Source organism: Eptesicus fuscus, chromosome 3 (assembly GCF_027574615.1).
Source record: "Eptesicus fuscus isolate TK198812 chromosome 3, DD_ASM_mEF_20220401, whole genome shotgun sequence".
In the NCBI taxonomy this organism is placed as follows: Eukaryota; Metazoa; Chordata; class Mammalia; order Chiroptera; family Vespertilionidae; genus Eptesicus; species Eptesicus fuscus.
The window spans coordinates 104,819,046-104,836,130 of NC_072475.1; the positions used below are offsets into that span (position 1 = coordinate 104,819,046).

The 17,085-nt window shown below is 48.6% G+C and overlaps 1 protein-coding gene across 1 annotated transcript in view; it reads left to right on the plus strand.

Annotated features, from left to right (window-relative positions):
- ERICH6 (glutamate rich 6) overlaps positions 1-17,085 on the plus strand; it is a 69,514-nt gene that overhangs the window by 35,137 nt on the left and 17,292 nt on the right. The window contains exons 10-11 of the mRNA XM_054710190.1: positions 5,863-6,008; positions 13,604-13,689. Coding sequence (XP_054566165.1) covers positions 5,863-6,008; positions 13,604-13,689 — 232 coding nt within the window. The remainder of the gene's footprint in view (positions 1-5,862; positions 6,009-13,603; positions 13,690-17,085) is intronic.

The following is a 17,085-nucleotide window of genomic DNA, read 5'->3' on the forward strand; positions in this document are numbered from 1 at the left end:
GTCCTTCTGGCACCCCTATTATATGTATGTTACTTACTGGTAGTTTCATGTTTTCCCAAAGCTCCCTTAGGCTCTCCTCCTGCTTTCTAATTTTTTTCTCCAATTGCTGTTCAGATTGGGTGTGTTTTGCTACCCTATCTTTTAACTCACAAATTCAGTCTCCCGCTTTTTCTAGTCTACTGTTGAAACCTTCTATTGTGTTTTTTATTGTAACTATATCAGTTTTGATTTATTCTTGATTCTTACATAAGATTTTTATTTTGTCATCCTTCCGGTTTATGAACTGTACTAGAGACCAAGTGCATGAATTCATGCACGAGTGTGGTCTGGCCAGCCCAGTCCCAGTCAGGGCAGATCAGGGCTGGGCTTGTTGGGAGGAGGAGATGGTGGGAGGTTGGCCAGCTGGCCCGTCTGGATTAGGGCCTGATCAGGGCCCCCAGTCAGGGCTGGGCCAGCTTAGGGATGGGGCTTCGGGTGACTGGTCAGCCAGCCCTGCCCCCGATTGGGGTTGGGGGGCTGGTTGGGGGTGGGGCCGGCCATTGGGAGGGGCTGTGGGTGGTAGGCCAGCTGGCTTCGTCCCCAAATGCAGTGGGTGTGGGGTGCCGATTGGGGGCCAGCAGCCTGGGGGTAGGGCCATGGATGGTTGGCCAGCCAGCCCTGGCCCTGATCATGGTGGGGGGGGGGGGTGATCAGGGATGGGGCTGGATGTGGGGAGGGGCTGCAGGCTGATCAGGATGGTCGGGACCCATCAGGGGCATGGCCAGACAGGAAAAGGGGCTTCAGGAGGTTGGCCACCCAGCCTCACTCCCTATTGGTGTGGGGGGTGCAATCAGGGGAGGGCTGGCCAAGGGGAGGGGCTGCGGGCCTATCATGGTGGGGTGGGCTGATGGGAGCGCAGCTGGTGGGGTGGGAGAAGGAAGGCAAGGGGCATTTGGCTGGCAGGCCCAACTCTTTTTTTTTTTTGCAGACCTGGCTCTTGATCAGGGTAGGAGAGTCCGATTAGGGGTAGGCTGGTAGGGAAGAGGGGCCACAAGCTTGGCCACCGGCCCCACTCCCTGTTCCGACTGGTTCACTGGCCACAGTGGGCATGATAGCAACAAGTCGTTAGGTCGTTATGGCCGAGAAGTGCTCTACGCACCTTCTGGTGACCAGTTCTTTGGTTGTTTTGGTTGTGACACCTCTTGGCCTTTTATTATTATGATAACCCTTACTCTGAATTCTGTTTCTGATATATTGCATGCCTCCGTTTTATTTATTTCCTTTTTCTGGTAATTCCTCCTTTTCTTTCCTTGGGGGTTGTTTCTTTGTCTCCCCATTTTTGCTGTCTCTTTCTGGTCCTGGGTACCCTGCTTGGAGTTTGAGAGGTTGAAGACCTTATCAGGGAAATGGTCTGGAAATTGTTATCCCAGAGGCTGGGTCTGCCTTTGAGTCTCTGCTCTGAGTTGTATCCTCTTCTCTCACAGATCTGGTCCCTCAGTTGTCTGCTTTATTTTTTTTAAAATCCTCACCTGAGGATATTTTCCATTGATTTTTAGAGAACAGAAAAGAGAGGGAAAGACAGAGAGAAATATTAATGTGAGAGAAACACATCTATTGGTTACCTCCTGCATGAGCCCTGACCAGGGCCTGGGCCAGGGAGGAGCTTGCAACTGAGGTATGTGCCCTTGGCTGGAATCAAACCCTGGACTCTTCGGTCCATAGGCCGACACTCTATCCACTGATCCAAACTGGCTAGGGCTCAGTTATCTGCTTTAGATTCTTGAGATGGTGGGAGCATGTGCACAGTTCCTCTGATGTGCGACTTCCTGTGAGGACCCAGAGCTTTCTGGCGTGCAATTTGCCGTGCAGCTCTGGCACTCATGGCAGGGTCTCACCCTAGGTCCCTCTGGTGGCTCACTTGCAGTACTTGTCCTCTGGCCCCTGGGTGGGCACACCAGCTTGCTCCGGGTTGCCCCTGAAGTGCTTTCCTATGGCTTGGAGTGAGGTGTGTGCTGGGTTGCTCCAGGTAGCCCCTGCAGAACTGTCCCAGGGACTGGGGAGAAATGGGTGTAGGTTGTTCTGGGTCAAACAGTCCGAGCTCCTGTGTGGCCTGAGTGGGGCACATGCTGGGTTGCTCCAATTCGCCCCTCCTCAGTGTGGAGTGGGGTTGGGTTGCCCTGGGTCACTCAGTCTGTGCTCCCCTGTCACCTTGGGTAAGGTGTGCCTCGGGTTGCTCTGGATGGCCACGGCAGGACGGTGCCAGGAGCCTGGTTGGAGTGGGAGCAGATTGCTCTGGGTCACAGTCCGAACTCCCCTGTGGTCTGGACTGGGGCATGCTCTGGGTGGCTCCGGTTCACCCTGACAGTAGGTCTTGGGTCTGGGGGTGGAGCGGGTGCCTCGTGGCTCCGGGTCAGGCTAGCAGCATGGTTCTGGGGTCTGGGGCAGGGGTGGGGCGCAGGGTTCCCCCTGGCTTGCACTCACCACAGAGTCTTGAAGCTGGACTCTAGGACACTGGGTCCTAGCAGGCTGGTGAGGAGGACTGGTGTGGGAGCTCACTCTGGCGGCCCGTGCTCCCTGCAGACATCTGGGGGCCTGCTGGGAGGTACTGCGCCACTTACTGCCAGGCACGGTGGTGGTTCCACATGGGTTATGGCTGGCAAGTGGTGTTCTTCTCGGCATCCTCTCCCCTTCCTTATTGAAAATTGTCTCCTCAGCTGTATCCAATTTGTTAATTCAGGGTGGATATTTTCCGATTTAGTTTCTTTTCTGGCCTGCCCCTAGGAGGAGATACAGGACACTGCTGCCTGTTCAGCTGCCATTTTGCTTCCAGATCAAGGTGCTGGATCCCAAAGCAATTCTCATTTTTTTAAATTTCTTTATTGATTAAGGTGTCACATATTTGTCCTCATCCCCCCATTCCCATCCCACACCCCTCCCCACGGATGCCCCCACCCCCCTGTTGTCCTTAACTATTGGTTAGGCTCGTATGCATGCACACAAGTCCTTTGGTTGATCTCTCCCGCCTACCCCCACCCTCCCCTACCCTCCCTCTGAGGCCCGACAGTCCGATCGATGCCTCCTTGTTTCCGGGTCTGTTCTTGTTCATCAGTCTATGTTGTTCATCATTTCCCCTAGATGAGTGAGATCATGTGTTACTAGAAATATACTTATAAGAACCGAATGTGAGACGAGCAATAATAGTTATGCTGACAGGCAAATGAATCAGTCTGTAGTGAGTTTCTTTCTGGACCAACAGTTCTTTTGAGACCCAATTTCAATGTCCACCAGTTCCTTATGTGTACATGTCAGCACTGACTTTTCAGTTCTGGATGGTGGACAAATGGTGGTAACGGAGGTCCGACTCCCTCTGGTTTGGTCTCGCCCGGACCCAGGGGCGCAGCCTCACCTGGACTCAGGGGCGCGCGGCCTCACCCAGACCTGGGACCCAGCATCACCCGGGCCCCGGGGCGTGTGGCCTCACCCGGACCCAGGGGTGCGTGGCCTCACCCGGACCCAGGGGTGCGTGGCCTCACCCGGACCCAGGTGTGCGCGGCCTCACCCAGACGTGGGACCCAGCATCACCCGGGCCCTGGGGCATGTGGCCTCACCCGGACCCAGGTGCGCGCGGCCTCACCCGGACCCAGGATCCAGCATCACCCGGGCCCCGGGGTGCATGGCCTCACCCAGACCCGGGACCCAGCCTCACCCGGACCCAGGGGCGTGTGGCCTCGCCCGGACCTGGGACCCAGCCTCACCCTGACCCGGGTCCCAGCCTCACCCAGACCCGGGACCCAGCGGGGCTTTGTCTTCTTGATCCCAATTCCTGTCGGTCAATTCCCTCTTAGCAATTCCTCCGGCCATTTTCTCAAAGTTCTGGGGCGGCTGCCACGGAACTCGCTGGGCGGTGGGCTCGGCGAGGCTCCGGTGCACCCGGTGCGCGGCGGTGGGCTGGTCCGAGGTCGCTGCGATGGCGCTTGGGTCTGCAGCGGCGGCCGGTCGCTGGGCGAGCACTCCTGGATCCAGGACCCAGCGGGGCCTCGTCTTCCCGATCCCAACTCCCATCAGTCAATTCCTTCTCAGCAATTCCTCCGGCCATTTTCTCAAAGCTCCGGGGCGGCTGCCGCGGAATTCGCCGGGCTGCGGGCTCGGTGAGGCTCCGGTGCGCCCGGTGCGCGGTGGCGGGCTGGTCCGAGATCGCTGTTTCGGCGCTCGGGTCTGCAGCGGCAGCCGGTCACCAGGCGTGCGCACCTGGCCGCTTCTGGGGCGCAGAGATTCTCGAAGGACTCGGAGGTCAGCAAGTGCGGGGTCTCCCACCCCATGTCCCCCAGAGGCTCATCTGTCCGTGCTCGGCAGCGAGCAGAGCCGTCCCCTCAGCCGCAGACCGCCGGGGGAACCACACCGAGCACGTTCCAGGCCGCCATTGTGTCGCCAGAGCCGTAGTTCTTAAAGTGTGATCTTTGGCTCACCAGCATCAGCATCATCCCGCGTACCCCTCTCTTTTATTCTAGTTGTAGAGCATCTGCTCAGCCAGCCCTCCATTGGTTCTGGATGGTGTCTGCTCTGCTCTCCCGTCGTAGTCTCAAAATTGTTGTGGTAGGCAACATTCAGGCGTCCACCCTATGCCGCCATCTTGGTCCTCCTTTGTATAGTTAAGTCTTGATTGTTGTTGGTGTCACTGGGAGGAATTGACCTCCAGGCTAATTGGCTGTGAGGACCCGCTGTGTCTATAAAGGAAGAATTGCTGTGCTGGAGACAGGTTTATGGGCCAGGATGTGTTCCAGTAGGGCTTTGGTGCTCACTGAGTCTGCCTCTTGAATGTGTCCCTTATGTGAGTGGTTGAAATCTGGTGTTGTCTCACACCGACTACTAGATGCCCTCATTTCTGGATCTCCAAAGGGGTGCAGGTCAGCTACTGTCTGAGGCCATTCAGCAGGAGTTAGAGCAAAAACTGCAGTTTTCTCCTCTTAACTTGGGTGGTTTTGGAGCAGTCTGACTGGAGCTGCAGTTTATTTGGTTAAGCTGCCACAGGGCAGGCCATTTATATGCAAAAGCTGCTGTTTGGAGCCTGGGCGGGTTTGTAGAATGTGCAGGGCAGGTCTCAGGGCGGGGCGGGTCTCAGGGCGGGGCGGGTCTCAGGGCGGGGCGGGGTCTCAGGGCATCAGTAGGCTAGGGCATGGAAAACAGCAATGGCTGCTAGTCTGCTTTTTCTGCCTTTTCTGCCTTTCCGCGTTTCCAAGTCCCTGCGTCCCGTGCTCCAGCGCAGTAAACACTGATTGCTGGGCGCACCTCTGCAAGAAAGTCACTCTCGCTTTCCGACACGATGGCTGAGAGTCCAGCTTCTCCCCGTAGGTGTCTGGGTCCCCCGCGCGTCCCTAGAAACTGGATTTCAGAGTGATCGGGAGCTTATCTCCCTTCAGGTTGGAAAAAAAGCCGCACGCCCCGTTGCCCACCACCAGCCCAATTCACGCGCTTCCGTACCTCAGCCCTTCCTCATTTGTTCTTTCTTTTTCCTTCTTAGTTGTAAATCTACCATTCAGCCAGCTTTCCTGTGGTTCTGGGTGGTAGACGCTTTGTCTTTTAGTTGTATTTTTGAAATTGTTGTGCGTGGCGGCAGTTTAGTTGTTTAACTTTGCTGCCATCTTGGTTCCTCTCTCATTTTTCTTTTTTTAACAAAGGAATGAATGGTCTCATTTTTGTTTTTTTTGTTTTTTTTTTAACAAAGGAAGGTTCCTCACTTTAATTTAATGAAGGTTGTCATTTTTATTCCATTAAAATATTCCTGATGGAGCAATGCATTTGCAATAGTTTAAAGTTTCATTTTAGAATAGAGGCTTTTGAACATTTAAAACATATATGTACTTCATGTGATTCTTTTCCTTTTAGATCCAAAGCGCTGTAAAACAATTTCTTATCAACTTTCTGTGGATATTCCAGAGAAAAAGATAGTTGATGACAGACTATTTGATTTTGAACTAGACAAAAGAAACATGTCCATCAGTAGTTGTGATTCTAGGACAGCGTGTGGAAAGGTAATTAGCTTGTAACTTTTTTCTTGCTACTCTTTAAAAATTAGTTTTACCTAAAAGTATAAAAGCTATCATGATCAATATGGTAGCTTGTGTACATGGCACATTTAACTATGTGTCAAAAAGAATTGGTATAGCCTGGCCAGCATGGCTCAATGGTTGAGCATCAATCTATGAAATAGGAGTTCACGGTTTGATTCCTAGTCAGGACACATGCCCAGGTTTCGGGCTCAATCCCCAGTGGGTGCATGCAGGAAGCAACTGATCAATGATATTTCTCTCTCTCTCTCTCTCCTCTCCCTTCCTCTCTCAATAAAATATATATATTTTAGAGGAATTGGTATAGACTTGGCCTTTTAACTTCTACTAGACTTTACAACAATACTTTACATATGTTTTATGGGGTACTAGTTTGGTTAAAGCCTTTTTACTTTAAAATGTAAATTGTACATTAAGGAACATTTGGAACCCTTTGAAAACTAAAAAGAAAGGGGAAAAGTCACCAAAACGCTCAACCACTTACCAAAAAGATCATTATTAATATTTCAATATTTTCTAGACCTGCAATAGCCAATATAGTAGCTACTATGACATACAGCTAAATTTAAAATAATTAATATTAAATAGAACTTAAGCTGTTATTCTTTTTTGTTGTTGTTGTTAATCCTCACCTGAAGATATTTTTTCCATTGATATTTTTTTAGAGAGAATGGAAAATAGGGGAGAGAGATAGATAGAGAGAGAAACATTGATGCAAGAGAGATACATTGATTGGTTGCCTCCTGTAGGCACCCTCTGGACCCTTCAGTCCATAGGCCGATGCTCTAACCACTGAGCAAACAAGCCAGGGCTAAATTGCAATTCTTTAGTCATACTAGCCACATGTCAAGTATTAAATAGCTGTGTGTAACTAATGGCTACCAAATTGCAGGGCAGATATAGGACATTTTTATGGTCACCAAAAGTTTTATTAGACAATACCCATTCTGGACATTTTTATGCAATGGTTTTTGTTAACATACTTATAATTATATTATATTAGAGGCCCAGTGCATGATTTCATGCATGGGTGGGGCCCCTTGGCCTGGCCAGCAATCGGGGCCAATCAGGGTCATCTGGCCCAGTCCAGATCGGGGCCAATAGGGGCTGGCCGGCTGGGAGGAGGGACCGTGGGAGGTTGGCTGGCCAGGGGAGGTTGGCCGTGGGAGCACACTGACCACCAGGGGGCAGCTCCTGCATTAAGCATCTGCATTAAGCGTCTGCCCCTTGCATTAAGCGTCTGCCCCTTGGTGGTCAGTGCATGTCATAGCAACCAGTTAACCAGTCGTTCAGTCATTCAGTCACTTAGGCTTTTATATATATAGATATGTAATTTTTACCTTCTTTTAAATTCAATTATAAAAACTAGAGACCCGGTGCACGAAATTCGTGCACGGGGGCGCGGGGGTGTCCCTCAGCCCAGCTTGCACCCTCTCCAATCTGGGACCCCTCGAGGGATGTCCCACTGCCCGTTTAGGCCCGATCCCACCGGACATCCCTCTGACAATCCAGGACTGCTGGCTCCCAACTGCTCGCCTGCCTGCCTTCCTGTTTTCCCCTAACCGCTTCTGCCTTCCAGCCTGATCACCCCCTAACCACTCCCATGCCAGCCTGATTGATGTCTAACTGCTCCCCTGCCAGCCTGTTTGCCCCCAACTTCCCTCCTCTGCCAGCCTGGTCACCCCTAACTGCCCTCCCCTGCAGGCTTGATTGCCTCCAACTGCCTTCCCTTACAGGACTGGTCCCTCCCAACTGCCCTCTCCTGCTGATCATCTTGTGGTGGCCATCTTGTGTCCACATGGGGGCAGCCATCTTTGATCACATGGGGGCAGCCATCTTGTGTGTTGGAGTGATGGTCAATCTGCATATTACTCTTTTATTAGATAGGATAGAGGCCTGGTGCATGGGTGGGGACCGGCTGGTTTGCCCTGAAGGGTGTCCTGGATCAGGGTGGGGGTTCCCTTGGGGCATGGGGCAGCCTGGGTGAGGGGCCTGTGGTGGTTGGCAGGCTGGCCACACCTCCTGGCGACCCAAGTGGAGGCCCTGGTATCTGGGATTTATTTATCTTCTATAATTGAAATTTTGTAGCCTTGAGCAGAGCCAAGCCTCCTGTTCGCTCCGTGGCCGCAGCCATTTTTGTTGGGATTTATTTATCTTCTATAATTGAAACTTTATAGCCTTAAGCAGAGGCCAAGGCAGGCCAGGGCTGTGGAAACTTGGCTTCCTCCATCGCCGGGGGCAACTCAAGTCTCCTGCTCTCTCCAGCTCCGTGGCTGCTGCCATTTTTGTTGCAATTTATTTATCTTCTATAATTGAAACTTTGTAGCCTTAAGCAGAGGCCAAGGCAGGCCAGGGCAGGTGGAAAGCTTGGCTTCCTCCATTGCTGGGGAAACCCAAGCCTCCTGCTCTCTCTGTGGCCGCAGCCATCTTGGTTGGTTTAATGTGCATACTCGCTCCTGATTGGCTGGTGGGCGTGGCTTGTGGGTGTAGCAGAGGTACGGTCAATTTGTATATTACTCTTTTATTAGATAGGATAGACTAAATGCTCCAGTTAATAGACAAAGACTGCCAATTAAAAAAAAATAAAAAGTCAACCATATATTGTTTATAAGAGACACATTTAAAATATAAGGATACAGGAGCTCCAGTGGCGCAATCGGTTAGCGCGCGGTACTTATAAAATATAAGGATACAGCCCGGCTGGTGTGGCTCAGTGGTTGAGAAACAACGTATGAATCAGGAGGTCACCATTCAATTTCTAGTCAGAGCATATGCTCGGGTTGCAGACTCAATCCCCAGTAGGGGGTGTGCAGAGGGCAGCTGATCAATAATTCTCTCCCATCATTGATGTTTCTATCTCTCTCCCTCTCTCTTCCTCTCTGAAATAAATAAAAAATATATTTAAAATATAAGGATACAAAAAGATTAAATATAAATAAGTAAAAATAATATATCGTGAAAATAATAATGAGCATTACTAGAGAGAAAGAGGATCACTTAATAATCATAATAATTTTAATCTACCATTAAGATATAACATTACAAAATATTTTCCCATATTAATATAGTTTTAACCCTTTGCATTCACTTGCTTTTTTCTCGAGCTGCTACTGATGCTAACTGTGTCGAGTCACACTCGACATCTGAGTGCAAAAGGTTAAAATATATAAAAGAACATTTCATAGAAATAAAAATATTTCAATTCATAATATAATGGGATGATTTAACTTACCTCTCACATAATTGAGAGGACTATTAGACTAAAAGAGAGAATACTTGAACAACTCATTTAACAAATTTGTTCATGGAATGGAAGATTAAATAGTTTAAATATGACATTCTTCCCAAATTTCAAATTCTAACAGGATGGTATATTTGTGTATGTGGGGGAAAAAGAGGTATTGGCAAGTTGAGTCTGATATTTACATGGAAATATAAAGAATCTAGAATAGCCAAGACATTCTTGAGAAGAATGCTGGGAAGGATGGAAACATAGTGTACCAGAAAATTTTTTTTTTTGTACCAGAAAATTAAGACCTGTCCTATCTAATAAAAGAGTAATATGCAAATTGACCAACCTCCACCACGCCCACCAGCCAATCAGGAGCAAATATGCAAATAAACCCAACCAAGATGGCTGTGGCCACAGAGAGCAGGAGGGAGGCTTGGGTTTCCCCGGTGATGGAGGAAGCCAAGCTTTCCGCCTGCGCTTGCTGGCCTAGGCCTCCACTCAATGCTACAAAGTTTCAATTATAGAAGATACATTAATCCCAACAAAAATGGCTGCAGCCACAGAGCAAGCAGAAGGCTTGGCTCTGCTCCAGGCTACAAAGTTTCAATTGTAGAAGATAAATAAACCCCAGATACCAGGGCCTCCACTTGGGTTTTCCAGGAGGTGTGGCCAGCCTGCAAACCACCACAGGCCCTTCGCCCAGGCCACCCCACACCCCAAGGGAACCCCCACCCTGATCCAGGACACCCTTCAGGGCAAACCAGCTGGCCCCCACCCATGCACCAGGCCTCTATCCTATCACATAAAAGAGTAATATGCAGATTGACCATCACTCCAACACACAAGATGGCTGCCCCCATGTGGTCAAAGATCCTGCCCCCATGTGGACACAAGATGGCCACCACAAGATGGCCAGCAGGGGAGGAGAGTTGGGAGAGACCATGCCTGCAAGGGAGGGCAGTTGGGGGCAATCAAGCCCACAGGGGAAGGCAGTTAGGGGTGACCAGGCTGGCAGAGGAAGGAAATTGGGGGTGACCGGGTCTGCAGGGAAGGGCAGTTGGGCGGGACCCAGGCCTGCAGGGGAGAGCAGCTGGGGGGGACCAGGCCTGCAGGGGAGGGCAGTTAGGGGCAAACAGGCTGGCAGGGGAGCAGTTAGGCATCAATCAGGCTGGCAGGGGAGTGGTTAGGGGATGATCAGGCTGGCAGGCAGAAGCGGTTAGGGGCAATCAGGAAGGCAGGAAGGCAAGCAGTTGGGAGCCAGCAGTCCTGGATTGTGAGAGGGATGTCTGACTGCCCGTTTAACAACACAGTTAGCATGTTAAACGACATGTCTAACGACACAGTTAGCATGTTAAATGGGCAATCAGACATGCCTCGAGGGGTCCCAGATTGGAGAGGGTGCAGGCTGGGCTGAGGGACACCCCGCCTCCATGCACGAATTTCGTGCACTGGGCCTTTAGTCCTATATAATAAAAGGCTAATATGCAAATCAACCGAACAGTGTAACAACCAGTCGCTATGATATGCACTGACCACCAGGGGGCAGACACTCGATGCAGGAGCTGCCCCTTGGTGGTCAATGCAGAGGCTCCCACAGCAGGAACTCCACTCAGCCAGAAGCCCTGAGCCAGGATCACAGCTGGTGAGCACAGTGGAAGTGGCGGGAGCCTCTCCTGCCTCCATGGCAGTGCTAAGTAGCAGCAAGTCAAGCGGTAAGGAGCTAAGGAGTGAGCAGGCGGGCGGTTAGGAGCAAGCAGGTGGGCAGTCAGGAGCGAAGGGTCCCAGATTGAGAGAGGGAGCAGGCTGGGCTGAGGGACACCCCCACCCCATGCACAAATCTCGTGCATCGGTCCTCTAGTTATAAAATATGTGATTAAGAAAGTGTAATATTAGGGCAAGATAAACAAAGAATAAAAAGTCCAGAACAGACTCACACATACATAAACATCTGATTTATAACAGCAGTGGCACTGCATAATAATGGAGAAAGAAAAGTCTTTTCAAAACATAGCTCTGGGACAGTCAGGTAGCCATAGTTTTTTAGTGAAATTGGAACCACTACCTCACATCATATGTAAAAATCAATTCTAAGTGGATTAAAGACCTTAATGTGAAATGCAAAAATGCAAAGAGTTCCTTTATATAGGAGAATAGCGATATTACCTTACGTTAGAGAAAGATTTACTAACTGATGAAAAAAGCAGTATCCGTAAAATATTTGATAAATTAAAATTACAGGTGCGGCCCTGGCCAGTGTAGCTCTGTTGGGCAGTGTCCCTTGTACTGAAAAGTTGTTGGTTTGGTTCCTGGCCAGGGCACAGGCCTGGGTTGTGGGCGCCACCCCCAGTGAGGGGCACGTAGGAGACAGCCCACCAATTTTTTCTCTCACATAAGAGTTTCTCTCTCTCTCTCCCCCTCTACCTTCTTCTTTCTCTAAAAACCAATTAAAAATCTTATTAAAAAATTAAAGTTATGAAAGATAAGCCAAGAAGGGGTAGATATTTGCAGCACATGTGACATACAAAAGGTTTATATCCTAAATGTAAAAATATATGAAAAAAGTCCATCTAATAGAAAATGGGCCAAAAAATTTGCATACTTCTCCAAGGAGAAAATTCAAATGATCTCTAAACATATATAAAGGAGTTCAACCTCATTAGTAACATGGGGAAGGAAAATGAAAACTACAATTAAGGATCTATACAGACCTACATACCTATCATATTGGCAGAAAAAAATATTTTAAAAAACTTAAGTCTGATAATACTGTATTGGAAAGGATATAGAGCAACAATCACTATTATTTGCCTCTGGTGAGAATGTAAATTGGTACAACTTGGAAATCATTTTGGTATTATCTAGTAAACTAGAAGACAGACATATCTTGGGATTTAGCAATTCCTCCTCTGGGTATAATATCCAAAAGGAACTGGGAACCAGTATACATGCATAAGAATACCCACAGTGTCATTGTTTATAGTATACAAATGAAAGTTATTGGACTACAGCTACATACTGGGTCATGTATCAATGTTGACAGAAAAATAAAATATTGAAAATATATAATGTATGATTCCATTTCTGTAAAATTTAAAATGGGAAAATTAAACTGCATTATTTAGAAATTAGGACTAGTGGTTATGTCTAGGAAGGATATTAGTTTTGGGATAGATACTCTGAGGGCTTCTAAGTATCAGCACTGTGCTTTCTTGACTCGGGTGGTGATAACAGGGGCATTTATAATTACTGATGAACAAAATAGCATGTTTTAACAACTATATGAATGTATTTCATATTTTTAAAAGTGAAAAATGTATTATCTTCTAAAACAAATGACAACATTTAGATTAAAAAATTAGGTTGTTTAACTGTTGAACCCTAGGAATTCTTTGTTTTTAAAGCTTTTTATTGATTTTTAGAGAGAGAGAAAGGGGGAGAGATAGAAAGATAGAAACATTGATGATAGAGAAACATCGTCGATCAGCTGCCTCCTGCACACGCCCCACTTGGTATTGAGCCCACAACCTGGGCATGTGTTCTGACGGATCCATCCAGTGATCTCTTGGTTCCTGGTCAGAATCCAATCACTGAGCCACGCCAGCCGGGCACCCCTAGGAATTCCTGTATCCATTTGATCACAATTCAAGATTAGGAATAAGTAGAATCAAATTGAATCTTCTATTTTATTATAAAATATTCTTGGGGACGAATTCATATCCCTATCAAGTATTACCTATAAGAGTTAAACTTAGAGATAAAGTAAGAGCTCCCTGTATTTCTTTTTTATTCCCGCCCCCTCTATATTTCTTTCTTCATCTTTCCACACTCCACTAGTGTTTTGCTCAGATGAACCTCAAGATCACCCTTGAAGAGATACCAGATACGGCAGCTGTCACTGGGATTTAAAGTCAGTTTACTGAAGTATAATTTACGTAGAGTAAAATATACCTTTTCTGGATGTATGGCTCTATGAATTTTAATCACCACTATAATCAAGATATAGAATATTTTCATTGTAGTGGGGCTGTTTTTTATCTCCTGTTTTGTTTTTATAGTATTTAATATGTGTGTAAAGTAAAACAAAAACCCTTCAAAGAGATATGTAATGTCAGATTTTTGCCAGAAAGTTTTATCGAGTTATCTTCTGGGATTAGGGACAATCTTTAATGATGTCTAAGGATTATTCCCTGTCACTGAAGCAGGGCCATAAATTTAAATTAAGAAATGGTTTGTATCATTGTCTAGCAAGCAAAGGGTGTCATATGTAAATGTGTTCTATGTGGAACAATTGACAGTTCAGTGTCCTCCTATCTCCTGTGGTTTATAGATCATGAGTGATGAGCTCCTGGAGAAGCACTATAAACATGGGAGCAAGTTTCTGACTTCATTTCCAGATGGGACAACGCAAATATTGTATCCTTTCTGGCAACAAGTTACTTTTATTAGCTTTATTTCTTCACAAAAAGATAAAGTACATAGAAAAATATTTTTAAAACAGATATTACCCTCAAATTCTACCAACCAAAGAAAAGCTGTTAACATCTTTTCATATATCATTTCTTACTTTTCCCTATGGGCATATACTTTTTTAAAAATCAGTTCTTCCACTATTCATATTTTATAACTTTCCCCCCTTCACATTATTATACAATAGATAATGTTATGAGTATATAAAGTGCAATAAATATAGAACTATAACACCATTTTATAACCACACTAGGGGCCCAGTGCACGAATTTGTGCACCTTGAAAGGAACTGTGGGCTGAGAGGCTGCGGTGGGCAAAGGGGTGGGTTTTGGCCCATCCTCCATGGCCCTGCCTGGCCCCTCCCACCGCGGCCCCCGGTCCCCTCTCTGCCGGCAGCCCTGCTCCCACCGCTGCTGCTGCCACACACGGACGGTTCCGGCCCAACTTGCACCCGCTGATGGCGCAATTAGGGCTGGTACCAGCAGCGGTGCAAGCGGGGCCAGCACTGTCAGCGGGTGCAAGCAGCAGCTGCTGCCCCAATTGCCCCTCAGGAGCAGGGGTGGTAGAGAAGCTCTGAGGGGTGATCAAGGCCAGCAGCCACCGCCTGAACCCGCTGATGGCGCCGAGCAATCAGGACTGGCGCCAGGCACGGGCAGCGGGTGCGCGCAGAAGCTCTGGTGCCAGCAGCGAGTGTGAGGGAGGCTGGCGTCAGCAGCAGGTGCGAGCACCGGGTGGGACCGTGGCGTGTGGGAGCAAAGAATTTTCAGTAACCACCAGAGGCTCACCCTGATGACAGCGACCAGCGCCCCGCCTTAAACCCCTGCTCACCTGCTCCACCATCCCACTGTGGCCAACACCCGCCATATTCCATGCTCTGCTGACTGCTGCCGATGCCTGCCATGGCCTGTGCCCACCCCCTGGTGGTCAGCGCACGTCATTGCGACCGGTTGTTCAGCTGTTTGGTTGTTCAGTTGTTCTGCTGTTCAGTCTATTTGCATATTAGGGTTTTATATATGTAGATGGTATTTCATTATAGAAATGTACTATAATTCATTTAACCTGTCCCCTATTACCAAACAAAGGTGGTTTCACAATTTTTTGCTATTATACAAAGTACCTAAATGAACAGCTTTGTGCATATTTCCTTTCATATTTATCACTTAGTTTCTTGAATTAAATACCTAGTGGTAGGAATTCTGGGTAAGAACTTATGGATATTTTAAAGCTTTGATATATTTTGCCCCCAAGAAAATGTGTAGCAGCTTACCCATCAATGAGCACCATGTTATTTTTAATACAAAAATTCAATATCCATTTTATGGAATAGTAAGTTATTGGTCACGTGAACTTCTGCCTGATGGCCAGCCCATTTGGTATTTTGACATAAAGGCTATTTAATATCTTGAGGAAAACAAAAAGCCCTATGAAATGTGGAGAAATTTTGGTGAATCAGGGCCTCACTTTGTAGGAGAAAGTCGTTTTTAGTATAGTTTCCTAAATGTTTAGTCAAAGCTCAATAATAAACCAGAAAAATGACTTTCATGGCATAGGAAATGTAATAAAGTTTTAGTTCCTTAGACCCTATGAGAAAGAGTGTAGGTTTTACTTTAATTGTACCAATACACTTAAAATAACTTCCCCAACTTTTATTATTAATTATCACTTCATGCCCTGGCTTTTTTTTTTTTTATTATTGATTTTTCACAGAGAGGAAGAGAGAGGGATAGAGATTTAGAAACATCTATGAGAGAGAAACATCGATCAGCTGCCTCCTGCACACCCCCTACTGGGGATGTGCCCGCAACCAAGGTACATGCCCTTGACCGGAATCGAACCTGGGACCCTTCAGTCCGCAGGCCGATGCTCTATCCACTGAGCCAAACCGGTTCTCATGCCCTGGCTTTAATTACCAACTCTTAAAGACTGTGGCTGATTTTCAAAATGATTCAGTGTCAATCTTGTGTTTACTTCATCTCTGGACTTCTGGTCAGTTTAGATAGGACTAAGCATTAACAGTTAGTGAATTATCCTCAGTATATTTGATTCCTTTTGGTGCTATTATAAATGGAATTTTTAAAATATATATTTATTGATTTTAGAGAGGAAGGGAGAGGGAGATGTGATGAGAGAGAATCATTGATGGGCTGCCTCCTGCAAGCCCCCGACTGGGGATGGAGCCTGCAGCCCAGGCCTGTGCCCTGACCAGGAATCAAACCATCACCTCCTGGTTCATAGATCCACACTCAGCCACTGAGTCACACTGGCTGGGATGGAATTATTTTCTTAAGTTCACTTTCAGAATGTTCACTGCTAGAATAGAATAATACAATTTATTTTTACATATTAATATTGTAGCCAGCAACCCTGCTGAACTAAATTGTTAGTTCTATATTGTTTTGTAGATTCTTTAGGATTTTTTCTTTGTAAGAGCATGTCTTCCGAATATAGGGATAATTTTACTTCTTACATTACCTATTTAAATGCCTTCCATTTCTTCTCGTGGATAAAATGTCCCTGGCCAAAACCTCCAGTGCAGGGAGCCCTCAGGGCTCCCCTAGGCGCGCCCCCCACGCCCCACACACCTGCCCGGACCCTCCTCCGCGCAGCAGCCCTCTCCCCGGGGGCGCACCGGGCGGCTGGCGCCCCCGCCGGCGCCCATGGCGCGGCCCGGCCCGGCGCAGACCCCCTCCCCGCGGTGTGTGTTGAGGGGAAGGGCGGAGGCGGAGGCCAGCTCCCCGGGCCCCTGCCGCCGGGCGGCCTCCCGCCTGCTCGCTCCGGGGAGCGCGCGCACGAGCCCCGGCGTCCCGCCCCAGCCTATCCCGGAGCCACGAAGCCCAGTTCGCCGGTGCGGCGGATCGTGCACCCCGCGGAGAAGGCGAACGGTCTGGATAAGTTCTGACACAAAGCACGCTCCCATTGCGAGCCCTGCAAGGTGACACTCCACGTGAAGCACTCAGGGGCTCCCAGACGCCCTGCTGCCACGCCACTGCCCCCGCAGTCCTCACCCGGGGCGGCGACACCCTGCAAACGCCGCCGCCAACCCAGAGCGCGCTCCAGGGTCCGTGCGCTCCCAGCGGGAGCTCGAGGAGAACCGGGTTTAAGGGCTTCCGCTGGTCAAGCAGACCCGGGGCCAGAGCAGTAATGTAAAACACCACCGAGTTCCGGAAGAGCCGCACATGCCCCAGAGGGGTGGGGGCTTGGAGCCCGAGCGAGAGCCCCAGGACACCGCCAGCCCCGGAGACGCCAGGAACAGCACCTCATCACACCCCGCCAGCGCCCCAGGTCACCAGCAGCGCCCGCAGCAGCAGCCGGCCCCATCCCCTGGGGGCTGCGAGGAGCCTG